Below are 21397 nucleotides of genomic sequence, written 5' to 3'. Positions count from 1 at the left end.
ATGGTGGACAGGCCATAAGGGACACAATTTTGCCAACCCATCGAGCAGAGGTGATGGTGACAAGGAAGGACATTTTCATGGATAGGTGTACACAAGAGCAGACTGCCATTAGTTCGAACGGGGGCCTAGTTAGAGAATGTAGGACTAAGCTGGGATCCCAAGCAGGGGTTCCGGAGATGGTCAGGGAACAGGGGAGAGCGGGGGGGTTGAATGCGGGCAGGGATCCCAGGGGGCCAGTCAGGACGGAGAAGTCGGGTTAGATGGGGCGGTGGGGGACAGTCAGGGGCAAGGGCTCCGGGGGCGGTCAGGGGACAGGGAGGGGTAGATGGTGCAGGGATCCCAGGGGGGCCGTCAGGGGGCGAGAAGCAGGGTGATTGGATAGAGGGCGGGGGCTGGGCCATGCCTGGCTGTTTGGGGAGGCCCGCCATACAATTTTGGAAACCTGATGTGGCCTTCAGGCCAAAAAATTTGCCAGCTCCTGGTCTAGAAGATACCATCAGAGATGCTTAGTTTTGCAGTTCTCAAACTGTGGATTTGTGCCTCCACAGATAACATGCTTGTTAACAGCAAAAATGTTTTAAAAAAAAATACAGATGTGAGAAATAACAGACCTCGACCCTATTGTCCCTCTGCAAATTTGTGTACACAGAGTCAATCCCTTACCTCTCTCTAAAAGTGCAAAGTCTCAAAAAGTTCAATGAATAGAAGATTGTGGGAGGCAGAAGAGATCTGGACAAGGAGAAGAAGTCTGGAGATAAATGTGAGAAGGGAGGAACAGGCAGTAGAAACAAAAGTGAAACTGGTTGAACAACATATTCCAGACGTCTTAAGGTCTTTCTTAGTGTAGCCTTCGTTGATGTGAGATCTACCATACCATTCTCTCACTAGAAGGGAAAACCTGTAATGGCAGCAGGCCGTAAAAGAGACCCAGTTTGCAAATATTTTAATGAAGTTCCTCTACCTGCGGGTAAGACAGGCATGCGGGCAAAATGCAAACAGTGCAACAAAGAAATGCAAAGCCTGGTTGCCCAAATAGCACAAGATTATGAGAAGTGTTCCTTCTCAGGAGGAAGCTGCATTGAAGATGATGAAAGGAACATGCAGGATCTTCAGGTTAGTAAACTTTTTTATTTCATACTTCTTTCTTAAGGACTGCCTTGTCTGCCTTATTCTCAATTCTCATGTTTGAGCAAAAAATATAGTAGTTACTCTATGGTACTATCATTTTAGATGCAGTTGTGATAAAAAATAAGTAGCTGAAATAGGCAGATCTTCCTTTTACAATTTCACCTTTAAAGTAGTACTGAGTGTTAGTGAATGCAACGAGTAATACTAAATCAGCAGTATGTTAATAATAATTAAATAACTGCATTGACTTATTTTGTTTAGAAGAATCCATCCTCAACATACAGGATTCTGAAGACTATCCACCTTCAAGATCACCATCATTTTCTATAGTTTCAGAGCTATCCGCCAATGATAATGTTTCAGTAACATCATGTATGTCACATAGTCACAGTATATCACCTGTGGCAAAAAGAAAAATAAAATCTCCGTCATCCAGAAACAACCATAGATAAGTTTGTGATAAGAACCAGCAAATTACAAAAAGAGGCAACTGATGAAAAAGTTGCCTAGTTTGTTTAAGCAACAAACTCTCCTTTCTGTATGATTAAGAACCTACACTTCATTAACATGGATCAGCCTTTAAGACCAGGATACAATCCACCCAACAGAGCAGATGTCACAGGCAAATTGCTGGATAAAGTGTATGAAAGAGAAATTGAGCAGTGTGCAAAAGGTCTAGAAGGTGAAATTGTTAACCTGAGTCTTGATGGGTGGACCAATGTCCACAATGATCCTGTTGTATGTGCTTGTCTGACAACAGAAGAAGGGAATGTGTTCCTTACAGAAACAATTGATACATCAGGAAATGCACACACAGCAGAATACTTACAAGCGGGAGCAGTAAAAGCTATAACAAATGGTGACAAAAAATTCAAATGTCTAGTACACAGCTTGGTCACGGACAATGCTGCAAATGTATCCAAGATGGGAAGAAATTTAGAAGAGAGTCCCAAGCTAACAACATATGGTTGCAGTGCTCATTTGATGCACCTCCTAGCCAAAGACTTCAGTGTTCCAGAAATAAAGGCTAACGTTGTTGAAATTGCAAAATACTGCCCTAACAACCGCTTTGCAGCAGCTGCTCTGAAAAAAGTGGGAGGAGCCAAGCTAACTCTCCCACAAGACATGCGTTGGAACTCAGCAGTGGACTGTTTTGAGCATTATATCAAGAACTGGTCTAATCTGATGACAGTTTGTGAACAAAATCATGAAAAAATAGATGGCACTGCCACAGCCAAAGTTCTCAACATTGGGCTTATGAGAAATGTTGAACGCATGCTGAGTGCCTGAAGCCTATTTCTGTAACCTTGAACAAAATGCAGGGAAATAGCTGTTTTATTGCTAACACTGTTGAAATTTGGAAGGCACTGAGTGAGATCTTAAAAAGAGAAATATGCAACGACAGAGTTAAATTACAAGCATTAAAAAAACGAATGGGACAAGCACTATCACCAGCTCATTTTCTTGCAAATATTTTCAATACTCAGTACCAGGGTCAAACCTTAACTGCTGAAGAGGAGGAGTTGGCTATGACATGGACATCCAGCAATCATCCCTCCATAATGCCAGCTATAATAAACTTTAGAGCTAAGGGTGAACCATTCAAGAAATATATGTTTGCCGATGATTTTTTAAAGAAAGTCACACCAGTGAACTGGTGGAAGGCACTTAAGCACTTGGATTCAGAGACTGTTAAAGTGATAATCTGACTTTTAACAGCCGTAGCTTCTTCTGCCAGTATAGAAAGAATATTTTTTTCCTTTGGACTAATTCATTCCAAATTGAGAAATCGTTCGGGACCCGAAAAAGCAGGAAAGCTTGTTTTTCTTTTCCAGATTATGAATAAACAGGAAAATGAAGGGGAAGACGACTGAGTTAGCAGCAGAAGCCAATATTTTAAGTTTTTCATGTTGATCTGGCTGACATAGTGGATTTAATTTTTATTGGTGTTTTTTAAATATTTCATTTAACCAATTTAGTTAAAAACAATTTTACTGAAAACAAACCTGATTTAAAAAACCTTAAATGTTTAGCTAAATTCAAAAATTCATATGCTTGTTTTGTTAAATATTATATGTTTGCTGTTGAAGAAAAAAATCCAGAATACATAACGTTGTTGTTTTAGTTAAATAAAACAATTTACATGTCTGTCTGGTGATGTTTTCCTCCTAATCCAGCATGGAAAGAATATCCTCCAAATATTAATGATTAACCTGTTGAATTAGAGATAGTTCACCTCCCAATGACTACATAAATATCTGCTTCAATTATCTTTGGTAAATGAAATAACCAAACAATCATTCATTTTCTGATATAGCTGTAAAACTAATCTGAAAAGTTTTCAAAATAAATCACTTTAAAAATGTATAGTGTGTACCGTCTAAAAATGAAACCTACATCTATCTCTGAGTTGTGAAGAATATATAGTAAGGTTATAACAACCAAGAATGCACTTTTATATAGAAATCCATGATTAAATAGAGTCTTCCTGACTAGTGATTTAAATCAATTTAATTTAAATCAAACCCACCTGGATTTGAAATGAATGCAATTAATTTAGTTAAGAGTGACTCAAAGTACAGTTGGTTTGGGTGCTGATAACATGAAGTTTACTGCAGTTAAAACCTTTCCCAAAGCTATTTAAAGTGAGGAAAAGGAAGAGGAGGAGCAGGGAAACCATTGTATGTAACCAAACACTGCCAAGCCATCACCTGAAACAAAGATTTGGTTGATGAAAATGTAGAGTAACAGGTTTCAGTCGTGACCCACCACACCAGAAACTAATCTCTGAGCATTTAAGATTAAGGAGTCTTTAGGAAGGGGAAACAAATCTGAAACCACAAAAATATGTTTAAGTAACTTGAAGAATCTGCCAAACCCATAAAACCAAGTTAGAGGATGAAAGTCTGACCTTAGCTCACCTAGCAACAATTTAGGAAATTTGCAAGGTCCTGATATCAATACTGTGCCAGCATGTGCTGCAGTATCAAACTGAAACACAGCAAGTTAACCCAGATTGTCAGTCTACATTTCCAGCATTCAGTGAAGGGTCTTTGCATTTAAGAGCTGCTATTAATTTTAAATAAATTGCTCTTTCGGGGGGTAAGAGAAATAGTAATAACTTTAGGATACACTAAATTACTCCCAAATTATGTGTTTACCTGATAGGTTCTTGAAGGAGCTGTTATCCACTTCTCTGGATGCAAGGTCGATGATAACTAGACAGACACACACTTTTTGCCTAATTTTGAGCCCAATTCCCTTTGAGATTTGTGTCCTAATGGGAACTTGCAAAACCCTACCATTTTGTATTTGCAGTCAGAGAGCAACAGCAAGAACACACACTGTTTGTTAAGGAGGGAACTCCTCCCCATTGCAGAGAAAATAAACACTAAAAATCACTCCCTCCTGCGTCATAACTTGTCCTGCTTTGGGTTTCACGACACCATTCTCTCTTTGCTCTATCTCTGGCTGTTCCTTCAGTCTCTTCCAGAAGGTCTTTACCATTTCTGCTACACGTATTGTGGGTTATTACAGGGCTCTGTCTTAGCCCACTCCTCTTCTCTCTCTCTGGATGATCTAATCATTCATGTTGCTTTAATTATGATCTCTACACTGATGACTCTTAAATCTTCTTCTCCTAACCAATGGCCATCTAGCCAATCTCATATCTCCTTGTTAGTCTCTCACTGTTAACTGAAAGTGAATTCATTTTTCCTCCATTCTCTACCACTGTTCACAACTACCCTCTATCAGGCACATAACCTAGGTATCATCTTTGACTCCTCCCTCTCCCTTGTCAGAGTCAGTCCATTTCCAAATCTTGCTGTTTCTTCATACACAAGTTATGAAAGTCCTGACTTTCTCTTTTTTCCTTACACCTGAGACTCTTGTTGAAGCTCTTATCTACCACCTTGATTACTCTCTCTTCTTTCTGTGTACTCTGACACCAACAAAACATCCTCTACCTATCATCATCTTGCCTGTCATTTTGGACTGTTCTTCTTATCCCAACCACATCAAGTGTAAGTTTAACCTTGCCTTTCAGGGCCTGTTACTCCACCCCTTGCTACTTATGGAACTTTGCTGCCCGCCCCCAGGGATGCCAACTTTTGCAATCCATCTATATATTTTCTTCCACACCATACCTTAGGCTTTGAATACCCTTCGAGAGCTGGGTGAAAGCCACATAACATTCAAACCTCTCCTGACAAACCAAATCTATGACAATTACAAGAAATTAGTCAAGTAATATTAGTAAGATAGAAGGGCAATGGAGAGAGTTTATATTTCTAATGCAAAACAAACTGCACTACTAAAAACGTCATATCATCAAAACATGTTAATCAAAACCGTAACCACTACATTTTTGCTGTACCCATTCTCCTATTTTTGACTCTCAGGCCATAAACTCTTAGTGATAGGGACTGTGATTTTCCTTCTGTTTGGCACAGTGTATAGTTGACTACGATGCTACCAGAAATAATAAATACAGATTTCAGCGATGTATCATTGACTCAAAATGTTTAATAAGCGTAAATTCAATCTAAAACAATGTTACACATCCTTTCTATGCCACTTTTCTTGTTAGACTATAAGCTCTTCAAGGCAAGGACTGCATCTTTGTATCTGTTCGACATATGCCTAGAACAATAGGTCTCCCAATTCCAGTTGTGTCCTTTGAGTACACCACTACAAAACATATTTTTTCTGTTTTCCAACTTGTTTATTTCTGTGCATTTAACAGCACCTTGATGTCTAGTCAATATCTCCCTCTGTGTGGGTCTCTCACTCAAACAGAAGAGAGATATTTAGAAAAATGAGAAAATAGGATTGTAAAACTGCAAAAAATGACAAGAAATACTAAAGGTATAACCTGAGTACTTTTTAAAAAACTGACTAGAATTCCATTTCATGGTCTTCTTTTAAAATATATAGATATTTAAATAGATATACCTGCTCCTTGGAAGAAACATAGACTCTTTGATGAACACTGAACCAGACAGCAGGATATACCAACAGGTGCCAATATCATCAGGGCTGGAATAAAGAAGAGAAAATGATGAGAAAAATAATTTAGATACTTGGTAGACATTGCAAAAATATGTTAGAAAGAGCATCACAAAACCATGAGCCAAAAATGCATAACAAACTATGAAGGAAAGCTCGTGTTTAATCATTTGCATCAAAATTCCTTAAACAATTCTAATTTCCCCGTAAAAACACATACATCACCAGAACACTTTGAATTACTTAACAGATTTTTAAAATTGCAATAGCTGGTAGCAGTAGCCCACAGCACACAATCACAGCAGCCCAATAAAATAAAACTGCACCTGATTATAAAAGATCAAAAACAAAGTCAAGCCAAGTAATATTGGTTTGTATTCTGCAGAATCTCTTACCCTCTGATGGAGGACAGAGCCCCTAGCCTTCAACATGAGCTCCTTCCCCATTTCTGGATGGTCCCTCCTTCCCATCCCCTCGTCCAAAAAAATATTTACTCACTTCATGGCTCTGTCTTGCCAACCACAGTGCAGACAGAGGGCTCACATTCCAAGAGCACCTCCACTCATGTGTCAGCCCGCCCACATCAAACAATTCTGGGCTGCCAGTGTGTCTGGTGCTACTTTGTGCTGCTGTTCCATGCTTCTTCCTAGCATAATGCTGCAGCAGGGAAAAGCAGCTTCCCCCCCCCGTTTTTTTTTGGGGGGGGGGAGATCAGGACAAGTGATAGTGATTAGTTACTAGCAGGAAAGGAGGAACAAGTTGCAGTTTGCTTCTCTCAGTGATCCTGACCCAGCTTATATCTCAGCTGGCCTTCCCGCCTGTATAACACAACCACCCCTTCATTGCCCTCAGAACCTCCAAGAAACATGTTTGTAGGTGACACCTAGATGGGGGATTAAACTAGTTTCTAAAGTTTTACAGGGAATAACCACATTAGAACAGCAAGTAGTTTGTGCCATCTTAATTGGTGTAGGCTAGGCTGTGACCATTCATTCTTTGCTTCTTCAGTTTTCACCACTCCTACAGCTTGTTGCCCAGATGCTTGAATCCAGTCAATAAATGTACATAACATTTTCATCAAAAATCAAAATTACTGAGGTTCACTCTTAAGGATGTAGAATTAATCATTCTATAGCACTTCCTACTTAATTCTTTAAATTACAAGCTTCAAGTTTTTAGCAACAATTAGCTTGTTCAACCTTCAAGCAAGCCTAGCCCACGTATCTTTTAACAAAAGGTGACAGCATAGTTATTAAAATACAATATTTAAGCTAAGTAAGCTATTTAAGCCAGCTGCACATTTCTCATTTTAAAAAGCAAAGCTGAAAGTACATACATGACTATGTCCTCAAAAAAGAGTACTGAGATACCACAGTGATGAGCGCTGTAGAAATGCATCTAGTAATTTTTAAAGAGAGAGGATGATGTGAGACAGAAAAAAAGCAACAATCAGAAAAATGGCTATAAATTACTAAAAAAGCATATAAACGACAGAGTATTAACATTCATAGTTAGGAAGTTAATTCTCTTTCAGTTCTTCCCTGAACATATAGCCATGACAGAAATAAGTCACTCTTGCGGACTTAATAATGAAACTGTTTGCCATGAAGAGACATCAGATACTTGGATGATAAACAAATAGATCACAATCTCATTTCCCTCAATGACCAAGTACAGAACAATTGACTGAGATGGCCATGTGGCCAAAAATAGTTCTTTCTTATTCTCACCAAATGGGCAACACTATCGTGATATGGGAAACTACACGCTACAAGAACTTATCCTGGAAGACAAATTCCAATGGGGGCAAATTAGAGCATCATCACAGGACATAAGAACAGAAAATAAGATGTGTGTCAATGGCAACATGTCGTGCTTACTGTTCCTTGCATACCAGGAACAAACTGGTGTTTTCTTCCCAGGCATGTTGTCAAGGATATCTATTCTCTTTTTTTACTGATACTAATAGGCACTGAGAAATGGTGACAACAAAAGTTTAAATAAAACTGAAAACAAATTAGGAAAAATAAAGAAAGCTTTAATCTGACTGAAAAGCTGAGTTAGAGACAGACTGTAGAGGATATAGAAACATGAGCATGAACTGAGGGAAAGAAACATGAGCATAAACTGAGGGAAGCTGGCACGGTGCAGTAGAGGAAGTTTGCAAGTACACAAATTGATCTGTGAAGGCAGACAGCAAAATATGAAAATAGGACTTGGAATTACTGTTTTAAGATTAATTTCAGAGTAGCAGCCGTGTTAGTCTGTATTCGCAAAAAGAAAAGGAGTACTTGTGGAACCTCAGAGACTAAGCCTTTGAGCATAAGCTTTCGTGAGCTACAGCTCACTTCATCGGATGCATTCAGTGGTATTTTCCACTGAATGCATCTGATGAAGTGAGCTGTAGCTCACGAAAGCTTATGCTCAAATAAATTGGTTAGTCTCTAAGGTGCCACAAGCACTCCTTTTCTTTTTGTTTTAAGATTAAGAACTTCTCAAAAATGGAAGCAGTTGAAGGAAGAGTTCACATTGCACATTGAAATGACAGTTTCCGAAAAGGAAAAGCTGAAAGTCAAACTTAATTATTTGATTGTAAATCAGGATAGGGATACTTCAAATATCTTGGGCCCTGAACTGTCCAGAAGGAACACAAATTAAAATCTCTGTATATATCTTCACTGCAGAGTACTAACAAGCTCTCTTATGGTGATCTCCAGGTAGAAGAAAAACTATCTTTACAGTTACCAGTATGCACAAGGTTGGGCTGTTTTTCATCTTGTACCAGCATAAGGCTGTAAGAATGCACAATCCAAGGAGTATTTTGATACACACATACACACATAATATATATATATATATATTTGAATTTTAAGGCAAGTCTTTCATGTCACTCTTTCTGTGACCACCAACCTCACTTCCTATAATAAATGTTATGTAGCCAATGAGTAAAGAACCTGTTATTAGTGACTTGTGCAATTTGCACCCTAAACTTATCTAAAGCTGGAATACACTGGACTTGATTCTATTTCACAGCTATATTTTTGGTACTGCTCAAGATTATCTTCTTTGTGATGGTTTGTGGCATCAATTAAGAATACTGAATTATCAAGCAAAAGAAAGCCATAAAGGAACTGATGCATAAATAGATCAAAGTTTCAGGAACAATCACTCTGAGACATGGCAAATTTTGACATATAATCAACATTTGGACATCTGATTTTCTCTCTGCTTCCTCTCCTCCCCACCCATTTCCCCTACACCCATCACTCCTTCTTCCAACATTGCCTCTATGAGGTTTAACAGAATCTAAACTGATTTTTTCTTTAATTATAATTGCTGATTTTGGATGTGGGTGAGACATTATGGCAGAAGTAAGTGGCAGGTAGGGATGCTGGGTAAGGAAGCTGCTGGTAAGAGTTATGGAGGGAATTTCTTGGCTGTTAGGTGGGATAGGATTGCTAGTGGGGTGTCTGCCCTTCACCCCAAACCCCCACCAGCATAGTACTGTGTTTCTAGTAGCCCTGGTTCAAGAGGCTACAGAGCCAGCTCTACAGCCTTTTGAAATGGTGCTTCCCTTGGATGATAGCACTGTGTAGGTGAGAAGCTGCACTTGAATTGTGGTGGTGAAGTGATGGGGTCTGGACAGCCAGAAAGCAGCAGAAGGGGAGAAGGGCAGGGAAAGGAGCAGAGCATCTCCATCCCTCCTTTACTCTCGCTCCCTTCTTGGTTTTAACATGAATCATTTCTCAACGTGTGGGGTGCAAACAAGTGGGCAGCCTTCTCATTATCGACTTCTGGAGTCACGTTCCAGAGTTTGGATGTTCTGCTCTCTAGACAATGTATACTCTAAGAACTCTGCAATCACAGTCCCCCTTCTCCCCACTCCACACTTGCCCTCCTACCCGCCACTCCACACATGCCTTAGGAAATTCACATCCACAAATTGTGGGCTTCCTAGAATAATAATTTAACAAAAACAACTTAGGAATTATGCATGGTGCAACAGCTCCTCTGAATTTCTTATGGCACACATGACAGTTATGCATGATGCAAGAAGCTCACATCTGGCTACAGTAGACTTAATTGCACCCTATGAATCTATGAAAATAGATAATTGCACCCTGTGAATCTATGAAAATAGCCAAAGCAAGACAAACCATTTAAAACAGATCTGGAGTATTTAGACTAAGGCATTTTTGAGCTATGACCAGACAACAGATTAACAACAAAATTTTGCCTACCATCTGTCCCAAAGATACCTTCTAATCTCCAGGAAAAAAAAAAAAATCTAACCTGGCATAAAATCTTATTTGTAAAATCTCTTGTAGACTGGTTTCTTTTTGGCAAAAAGGAGTGCATGGGAGAAGAGTATCTAAACCAGTCCTATAGCATGTGGAGAACATGCATCTCTCCCTTAAAAGCTATTGCTGCACTATTATAAGTTACACAACAAGTACATTCAATAATATTACAAGGAAAGTTTTCCAGGCATTTAGGGAACAATAAGCTTTTGAGAATATGAAAAACTATTGTTTATAGTTAGATACAGTCTTTGAAATAACAGATCATTATTGCAGAAACTCTAATATTACAGTATTATGTTCTAGATAGAAGTACAGCATTTTGCAAACACAGGTTTGGAAGCAGCACTAAAATGGGCACAACAAGACAATGCATTTGTAAATTAAGCTCTCTGACACAGAGGTTTGTGCATTAATAGCCCACTCCTGCAATATACTGAGCACCCACAACTGACCTGACAGGAGGTGCTCAGCACCTTGCAGGATCAGGCCCAAAGTGAGGAAAAAGCTTTTAACGATGCTGTTTGGAAACGAAGCTTTTCAGTAATTCACCTGTCGCTGAAAAAAGCAGCTTATTCAGACCACAAACCAGTGAAGAATCCTCTAGTTCCCCAAACCAATTCTCATCAGATGTTACTCAGATTACACAAGCAGGTGATACAACAAGGTCCAGGTGAAAACAAAATATTTATTTTTATTTTTTTTAAAAAACACATACTAAACCAGGCATTCTTTCTTGTGGACAGTCTAATTCCTATCTCATTCACACTAGTTTTACACTGACTTTAGCTGAGGTATTTCTGAGTTACACACCTGAAGTACAGTAGTAAGGCACAGAACAATGAGCAAATGCTGAAACAGACAATACGTACCAGTAGTTGTTCTTTGCATTAAAAGATTGATTAGACTAAGTCATCTAGATAAGGACGACCATGAGAATCTGCAATTACTAAAAGAAATCATTCTGCAAATACTATTATCCTCTAATGCAGGTGCACAATCAAGGCCCCATGTATTTTGTATTAAGCTTGATCCTACTTCTGCGGCAAAACACCTTGCATTCTGCAGCACTTTTGTGCATAAGACTGGCGATTCTGCAGCAGCTTCAGGTAAATTTTAAAAATTAGGTTAATGAATATGAAAATGAATATGATACTAAATCCAGTTTATTTTACGCTACTATTTCCTTTTTAATTTTCAACATAATATAGAATTTTGTAGTGTAAAAGTTTATTTGCATTTTGGAAGTTATTAGCAGGAAGCTGGAGATTTTGGCAGTTGGGTAAGACATGTCGAGCTTCTGGTGACCCAATAGGCAGTTTGCGTTTGTAGAATAAACACATTAGCTAATGGTTAAATTATCAGCACTGAAATAGTCAACAGTGTCACTGATACCTGCATCACTAAATTAGCACCTCACTGAGATGAACAGGAAAGTTCAGACCTCTAAGAGCTATTGTTCCATGACGCATGCAGACTCAGGCAGATAGTACTCCACCAGTTTACACTGTTCATATTTGGTAGGTTCTCTTTGCAACCACAATGGCTACATTTTTTAAAAAACGGGAGCTTAGAAGTGGATGTAAAATTCTGGAGCGTGGGTAGCTTCAGTGGAAAATTCCACAGCCACAGGTTGAGTATATGGGGTGTTAAGTGTAGTGCTTGCCCAGTCAGTCCACAGTTAGGGGAGCCATTACAGTTTCTGCCAAAAAAATACTCTGGCCAGTTGATCAGAGCAAATTACAAGGCAGAACATTCCAGGCTCTTTTTGCCTGGGTCTCTGTGAGCACCCATTAATCTGGAGTTAGCTGAGGCAGAAGGCACACTGGTGGCCTTTCCAAAAGTATCCACTACAAGGAGCTTCTTGAGATAAATTATATGGAGTCCAGTAATAAGTTAACCTTTCAGTCAATTTGATGTTAGAAAATCCATTGACCTAAATTACTGTATGGGAACAAGGAGATATAGTCCTTCAGATTGTGACATTGCTTGAAGACAAAAGATGAGACTAATATGACAGAAAGGAACAAGTGTTTGACATATGCTGGTCTTTGTTTTTCTAAACACACACTTCTCACTTGCTCCATGTTACATGAATGCCAAGTGGTGGAATTGTTTGATACATCACCAGATGGAAATGGCAACTGCATGTCTGTTTTAAGAAGAAGGTTCCAGATTCTTCTGTATCTGTGGAACTTCCAACAGCTACCACAGTGGACAGTTTTTATCAATACGGGTAATCGAATGTCCACAGAAGCATTCTGCTGGTGGAACAGTATCAATAAAGGGGGTCTGTCATTCTGTGAGGAGGTTTAATTTGACCAACTTGAAGTCAGAGTTTTATTGATACATGTCAAAATCAAATGTGGATGCAGGCAAGGATGTGCCAAAATATGGCAAGTTTTGCCAACAAAATTTTGGCACATAGAGCAGCCCTTACAGTTGGAGAAGAATGGGTATGGACCTGGGAAGCAAACTGCCCCCAAACTCAGAAATATCCAGCTAATGTGCTTATCCCATGATTGCAAAATGCCTCCCATATACTCAAATGCAAAAGGTGCAAGCTGCCAAGAGCACCAGCTTCCCGTTACAACTTCTATAACGCAGACTACATATTGATAAAAATCTGCAGCATTCTGAATGCAGTGTTGGAACAATGTAAAATTGAGTACAACATAAAAACACAAAACTGCTATTATGTTGATTTAATTCATGCTTTATATTCAATAAAGTAAGATTTTATTTTAAATTAAGCAATTCTGGAATTTCGATTCTATTGTAACACAACACTGCAGACACCAGGGGACTTGCTGAAAAATTTAGATTCACCTTGCCTCAGTGTATGCAAATCCTTGATTTACAGGAATTATGGACTTGTAAAAGGAACTCCAGAGTCAGGGTTCTAACCTGCTTTCCATTAGATGCACGACTATGGTTCCCTCTCCAACTTTCTCAAAGAAGTCCTTTTTACTTGAATATGAGGTCAGTAGCTAGAGGGAAGTTGTTGGTTTTTTTTTTTGTTTTTTTTTTTTGCACCTGCAAAACTTGAGATAAATCAGACAAGTCATTTCTGAAACGTGGAACTTTGAAACATGACTTTGTGAAGTTGTCACACAAATAACTGTTTGAAAACTAAGGTTTTTTTTTTATTGAACAGTCCCTGATGACATCAAAAGCACACTTCTAACTGCTGATAACGTCAGATGCTTTTTTGGGGACTTCTTCACAATACATTTCTAATATATGAATGCTCTCCCAGATACAGAGATATTCATAAATTTCAAAGGTCTGGTAGAGTTTATAAAGCTCTGCCATCATATGGCTACACTGGCTGAGTTCCTAAGCTCCACTTATCACATTGCTGTGATTCAAGGAGGTTGTAGACTCTCCCATTGAGCCTGTAGTATTCAGACAGCCAAATTGATCAAGCTGAAGGAGGTTAAAAATTCTGCTGTGAGAGTATCTGATTTTAATATTATATTGTCCTATGTTTAATTGAAAAAATATGTATTTTCTTTACATCATGAGTTGCTTGCCCAAGTGATGCAATAGCTACAACTTCCATCTTACCCCCACAATCTTTGGAACAGATACGGTACCTGAAACTACTTTAAACATTTTGCAATTGACTTGGTTCAACATAACTGTTAAGGTTTGAGGTCAGTTTCTATTTAGCAGAGTACATCATAATTCCAGGTTTCTGAAAGAGAACCCATACAACATTTTAACTTTTATTATAAACCCAATCAATGCACACAGCACTCATGCATGTTTTCCTTGGGCATGCTCACATTAAGGCCAGGGACTGCAGACAATGGCTCACATAAAATAGTTCTAGCACCATCTGTTAAATTATTTGGATTTGTTATTTGGATATTCATTCCTTCAGTAAAAATAGTCGCCTCACCTGGGTGATAGCCAGGAGGCTAAATGCTATAGTTTCTGAACCAGTGATTCAAAATTATAACCAACCCTTGACCTTCAAGGTTCTGGACTGTACAAACTCCTGAATACCCTCAATATTTGGGAAGTCACTTGAAATTAAGGTACTGTTCAGTACCTTGCAGGACCCAACAAATTACTTGCGTCATCTCTAGCAAGACTTCCCTGAACATGGCCTAAAATTTCTTTTTCTCTGTTAAAATAGTGCCATAGATTTAAATGGCCCACTTAAATATCTGATTCTCCACTCCTGCCACAAATGGCATCAGTATAAATACAATCTTTGCAACAATGGATTATGGGTTAGGTCAGTACTGTAGTAGAACTGGAGATAAGATATTTAGGACCCAATCTTGCAAACACTTAAGCACATGCTTAACTTTATGCATGAGAGTTTTCCCATTGGTTTAACTAGGATAACGTCTGTGTACAGTTAAGCACATTTATGAATGCCTGCAGGATCAGGGACTTAGTCTGATGGAAATCAAACCAGAAGAGGGCTTTCATGTATTCATGCCCTGGATTATAAACTTGAGAATCTCTACCCTGAAGGGGATGTAGGAGGCTTAAAGAGATTTATTTTCCCTTCAAGTTTTGTAACCCGGGCTCCATAAGGACCACCAACTAAATAGCATACCCATAACTTCCAGAAGACACTGAGAGAATCAGTCCAAATTTTAAGAGGTGGTCTTGTATTTCCTAACCCATTTCCAACTTGCAAAGATTACAAGATCGGCAAGAGCCTAGAGAAACATATCTTCCTTGACTCTGGCAAGAAAAGTGGAACCCTCAGGAAATCACTATGGTTCCTACAATCTAAAGGTTTGCCCATACACCAAAACTGTACCTCTTAACCACAGAGTTATAGTTAAAGCAGTACAACTCCACTAGTCTGTGACTGCTGTTATCCCAGTGCTTTTCATTGGGAGGTTTATTGATTTAAACCCTCCACACACACACACACCCCAAACAGTGATACCAATAAATATGTTGTGCATAAACCAGGTCTCAGAACCTGAGCACAGGTTCAAGGCAACAACTGAAGTTGCCCCTCAGTTATATGGACTTGGATATGTATACCCAGATTCCTCTTTCTTGAAAGATGTTTGGAAAATGAGAGAAGACTACTTGTGTTCCAACATCTATTTTGAATAAGCAGAAAAGATGGGAGAGAATTAGTCCAAGCCATAGGAGAAAAGCGGACATATTGGAAATGAGAAACACCTTTCCAGTGTCAAGTATTAGACGTTACATGATGGAATTAAAAGAGAGCTTATCTATAAACCCATACTCCGAGGGTGTTAGTTTCTTCAGATTCATCTCTCATGTGTTTGAGTTGAGTTTTCCTCACACATACGCAGTTCTGAAGATAACAGCTTTTTCCTTGCCCATCTCATTATAGTCAACATCTGTGTGTAGACAGCTGTTTTTGGGCCCTCCTTTGTTTATGTAAGCAACTACTATAGTATTAGACATTTCCCTTGAAGTGATTGGTGATGTTGCATTGCAAAAAAAACATCCACATTTTTCAATATTTTCCCAAGTAGTCAGCTACCATCTTACCTGAGTTGTTTGATCACTGGCACATTATCTGCAATCAGGTGGTGAGTTGTTCACATTTTTAACTGGTCTGTCAACTAACTGATAAATAATAATTGGCCATCAGATACCTGCTACATCACCACGCTTGAGCTCCTGATGCTATATATAAGCAGGGTTTAAAGAATAAGATACATCCCAAACAAAGAAATATGACAGAGTATGTACTGAAGGTACAACTGATGGTCTATGTGTCAGCTACAACCCTACCTGCCCTCCCCAACCGCCAAATACCTGAACATTTTAACTTGATGTACATTAACCAAATAATTATATTGCTACTGTATATTTCTCCTTATCCGTCAACCTCATCCGAAATTTAACAAAATAGAAAGATCACAAATATCAGAAGGGCAACAAAAAACGGTGTTCCTAGCTATCACTAAACTTGTGATTTTAAGTGGCACTTGTGTTTAAACTGATGTCCACAATTGTGACTCGCTGATTAAATGAGATGAAAGTTGGCAAAATTTGGCTCTTGGTATCTAAAAATGTAAACACAGGACATACAAAACACTAGGCCAACACTTCAGGAAATAATTTATTTGTAGATTTCTGCACACATAACCAATGCATCTTTCTCAACAATATTCTTCTATCCTTTTCTACTCACCAAAAATAGCACCAGTTACTCTAAGAACAGCATAAAAGAGATTTTGTACTACAAAAAGTAAGCCTCTACAGAGACAGGTGTTTGTAAAAAACAGCTTCCATAAGTCTGTTTTTAACAATTAGTGAACAAGCTTTTTCATACCTGTCTATAGACAATGATCAGCCACGTTTCCCTGCATAAATAACCTAACACTGCATAAGATTGATATTAAAATTTTCAGCAATTATATAGCACTTGAGATTACGGACAGAAATTCAGGAAGAAAAAGCAGTAGACTCTTTTCTTAACAAAACTCCATTCTAATTTACTGGTAAACTGTGATGGAAGTGGTATATGATTACATAATCCTACATACAGATTTTGTGGACACAGTCTACTACTTAGTAATCCTATGCCCTGGCATTATTTCTCTAAACTACCTCTTACTCCCAGCACTGCTGCAACAATAAAAATATGACTGTCTTTAGTCAAACAAAATTTATTGTAAAAAAAGAGGGTGCAACCTATAATTCTTGTAAAAGCCTTAATTTCAAATTGACAAAAGGCTCACAAAGCATGTCGAAAACAATAATGTAAAAAATCTAGAAGAACTCATTGTACTACAATGAATTGTCTATACTATTAAGTCTTTATTCAATAACATTATCTATGCAGAATCAACTATCAAGTCCTTGAATGTATCTGTCCTAACGGCAGATGTTGGCTAAGAAGCTCCCCATGGCAAATGCCCTCCCAATAAAATATATAAACAAGAAATCCTGATTTACTGCAGTGCAGAGCTGGCAGGATCCCAGTACCACTTTGCCAACTGTCTGGCTATCAGAAGGTATAATACACCTTCAGGAGAGCGAAAAAGCAATAGACCGGCCGTTTAGCAATGACTCTCTGCATTATTAAATATCCTGTTGGATGACTTTCACAGGAACCCATGGAAGTACAAGGAGAATGAATATATATTGCCTGAAGAGGTCTATCTAAAAATCAGTATGCTGATCCAGACAAAAGTTTCAGAACAGACTTAATCCTGAGTATGATGTTTATTTAGAGGGGTTTTAATCAAACAGATGCAAAATGTCTTCTGTGCCCTTGGAAATACAGGGGTTAAGAGGAAATCTGTTACTAACTCTGAAATCAAGGATCTTCACTGAGCATTAAGAACAGTAAATTCTGAAATATTTCCAAAGCCTCCATGAAGAAACACACAATGTTCGGAAAAAATAAGTTTAGAGTAAGAGTACAGCAAAGTGTCAAAGAAAACAAGAGGAAATAATTATACTGGGAACCTAAAATATCAAGCATGAAAATTTTGACTTCTCTCAACATCCCAGACCTTTCACCAGTATGTAAATGGTGCACAGTATAAGTCTGGACCATTAAATGTTAATTAACAAAGCATTAAATTTAAAAGTAATTGAAAAAGAGCTATGTCTATTTAGAGTACGCTGTCCAGGCTAAGAGCCACCACAAACACTAAGGGCCACATTATGCCTTGCATGCATCCACCTCCCACTCTATAGCTATGTAAGACTATGACACTTGCAGGGCCTCCTTCCTTAGCCCCCCTTTCTTGCATATGCTGCCTCTGTGCTATTGACCAGTCCTGAAGACACAGGCTGGCAAGGAGGGGCTATGAAGGAGCTACTGGCTGCTTTACTGTAGGAGCCAAAGAATCACTCTGGGAAGCACATACAAATAAGTTCCCCATGCTCATCCTCAAGAACCCTCTAAATCTGTGTCTTGCCTCTCATTGCATAGCACTCATGGATATTACACAGATCTACAGCTACAATGAAATAGCTAGAGTGTTGGGTTTTGTTTTTAAGAACATCTGCTACGAGTCCTTAGCTACTTTTCAAAATGTTTTAATACACAAGTTCCAAAATATATTAAACTATATTAATTTTGATTCTATGTAAAATCTTTATTTCAATTAGATTTTGCTTATGAGAATTGGAGAGGACAGCAGTTAGGGAGCAAGATCTGTGAATAGGTCTTTAAGCATGCTTCCCTCTCCTAAACACCATCCTTCTCCAGGGGTTGCTGGGGTCCGCATGCAGATATGAAACATCCAATGATCACTTCTCTTACTGTTTGTCAACAGCTACATTTTGGGGCTGTCAGCTAGTAGAACTCCATGGCCTTTTAAATTACTTCATACCTTCTTCTCTGCCATCCCTCTCTCCAGCTAATTAGGGTCTACACATATGCAGGGCATCCACAATTTCATTTCAGTGGACCCAGAGACTGCATGCAGAAAGAAAAGGGAAGATTTTGGCAGCTGCAAAGACACTATGCCACATAATGCAAAAGGGCTAGGGATCTGGCCTTACTTACTTACTGTCCTGTAAAGATCCAGTAGCAGGATTCACTGAGTTGCAGCACCCTAGACGATGTCATTCTGTGATATCACAGCTACAGAACGAGAGCATTTGGATCTAATCTTAGAACACAGAGCTGCTCAATGGGAGCAGAAGTAAAAATCCTTTTCTCCCCATATATATTATATTGCTTTCAACGTATTAAAAATTAAAACTACATTCACCACAGAAATATAATTTACCAACAGCTACCAACCATACTGTAATATTAGCAATTCCATAGTTATTTCTTACTCCAAATAACACTATACTTTTTTTTTTTTTTAAGAAGTTGTAGGAGGGGGGAAATGAAAGATGGGAGACTGAGGTATAGTTTTGCAGCTAAACATTTCAATAAGAGATACAGTGCACCTTAATCAGAAATTCAGCCAACAAATTATAAGTTCTCTTTTGAGAACCTGAAACTGTGGACCTTCAAAAAGAACAGGAGTACTTATGGCACCTTAGAGACTAACAAATTTATCTGAGCATAAGCTTTCGTGAGCTACAGCTCACTTCATCGGCTGCATACTGTGGATCTTCAGTTTAGCAAAACAACTGATTCGACTCCACGTATCATTTAGAAGTCTTCTCAAGTCATCATTTGTGTAGTAGTGTATGTATTTAATTTTTTAGTTAAATTATGTCCATCACTGAAGACAGATTAAGGGTTTTTTACATTAAACATGCACTTGGTAACAGAACTAATGGAGTATTGTATTAGAAAAAAATAGGAAAAATTCCAAATTATTATATTAAAAATTAGGGAATTTTAGGAAGTGTTGATGGAAGAAGATGATTCTTCTTTAAAATTAGTTCAAAACATTTAAAAGGTGGAGAACACTCATCTAAGACATTTCAGTTTTAGGAGGCAACCCTATTGAAACCACTAATCTATAACTAACAATTAAACTCTGAAATATTTTCTCATTGGCAAGAATTTAAGAAGTATTTATCAAAGAGATCAGTCTTGGAAATTTTGTATTGGATACACATTCTCAGAAAAGAAGCTGGAGAAGGAAGGAGGAACTAACAATCATGCAGTGGCTAGGAGGATCCTCTTATCAAAGGTCACAAAGTATCAGAGCAACCTGCTTTTTTTTTTTTTTTTATCAATCATAAAAACTGAATGCAATAAATTCATCTATAGTTTAACTCCACTGAAGTCAAACACTAGAGATCAATTTGGCCCGAAGTACCAAAGTCATTGTCACCTCCCCAGCGTATTTCAGCCACATGTGAACATTGTCGATTTTAATCTCTTTAGATGACAACCTGCCATCAAAATTGAAAAGTTTTCTGTCAGCATAACTTATTCCGTAATGTACTCAAAGGGGATAAGAGAAGCATGCAAGTTATTTAAGTTATTTGAATACACACACATTGGTTCCATATAGTTTTCTTATAAGAATAAAAACTGCTTCCTAGTAAAACAGAACCTTATTATTAAAACTTTATATTTTAAAGACTCAGCTTTTCAATCTAATCAAAATTAAAATTGTAGGAATAGATCCCCAAAATCATTTTTGGTACACCGATGGGACATGGCTCACTCCCTTCCTCATAACCAAAATCATATATACAAATGTCGAACTGCATAGCCATATACCACTTATCAACCATGTTCACTGAAAAAAAAAATATTTAAAGTTGGGGGTCTTTTGTATTTGTATTTTTTAATTCAGAGAAGTTTAAAAAGTCAGAAAGATCCCTCATTTGACAAAAGTTTTTATAGTCACAAAGATCTTTCATTTGCCAAATATGGCTGAGCTGATTTAATCTAACTTGATCATAAAAAAGAAATTGTATTTTGGCTGCCAAGGTTAAGCCTGACAAATTAAATGGCAACTTATACAACTATTAAAAATTAGGTTTATAAATAAAAGTGCTGACCAAATCTCATCTATGGCAGTGCCAAGTGTCAATATGATGTAGAGGTGAAGAACAAGAATCTTTTTAACAAGTACTTTGACAGAATGTAGTAAGCAGCAAAAAAAAATTTTTTTTAAATCAGACTTTGGGGTAGGAGTGTCTTGTCAAACAGGTAAGAAAATCAGGAGTGTGAGTAGGTGGAAAAACCTCAAACCTGAATTTTTGCCTCAAAGGCTATTTTAGCCCTTCTATCATTAACTTCACATCAAGTGAAACTAGTAGAGAGGTCTGGCAAATGAAGAATAACTGGAGCTGAACTGCCACTTTTAATAACCTAGTTCCCATGTTAAACAAAGAGATAGCCCTAGGGTTTGAGAATTTGTTGCAGACACATACACCCGCTGATAGTAAAGTAAATGCAGATGAGCTAAGTCAATTTTAACAACATGCTCTGTTTTTCCTTTTTAGCCATTTAAAAAAAATTAAAGATTTATATAGATATTATGAATTCTTATAACTTATTTGTTTTAGGACAAAGATAAAAATGGATAGCATGGTTTTTGATGAACATGGAT

General features: G+C 38.0%; 1 protein-coding gene across 2 annotated transcripts in view; it reads right to left on the bottom strand.

Moving 5' to 3' along the window:
* RAPGEF2 (Rap guanine nucleotide exchange factor 2) overlaps window positions 1-21397 on the bottom strand; it is a 293855-nt gene that overhangs the window by 156139 nt on the left and 116319 nt on the right. For both annotated transcript variants that reach the window (XM_077814491.1, XM_077814492.1), the window contains exon 4: window positions 6085-6168. In XM_077814491.1, the coding sequence (XP_077670617.1) occupies window positions 6085-6168 (84 nt within the window). The remainder of the gene's footprint in view (window positions 1-6084; window positions 6169-21397) is intronic.

This window comes from Eretmochelys imbricata, chromosome 4, assembly GCF_965152235.1.
Source record: "Eretmochelys imbricata isolate rEreImb1 chromosome 4, rEreImb1.hap1, whole genome shotgun sequence".
NCBI classification, from domain to species: domain Eukaryota; kingdom Metazoa; phylum Chordata; order Testudines; family Cheloniidae; genus Eretmochelys; species Eretmochelys imbricata.
The sequence above is the reverse complement of the archived record's forward strand: the minus strand, read 5'-3'. Positions and strand labels throughout refer to the sequence as shown.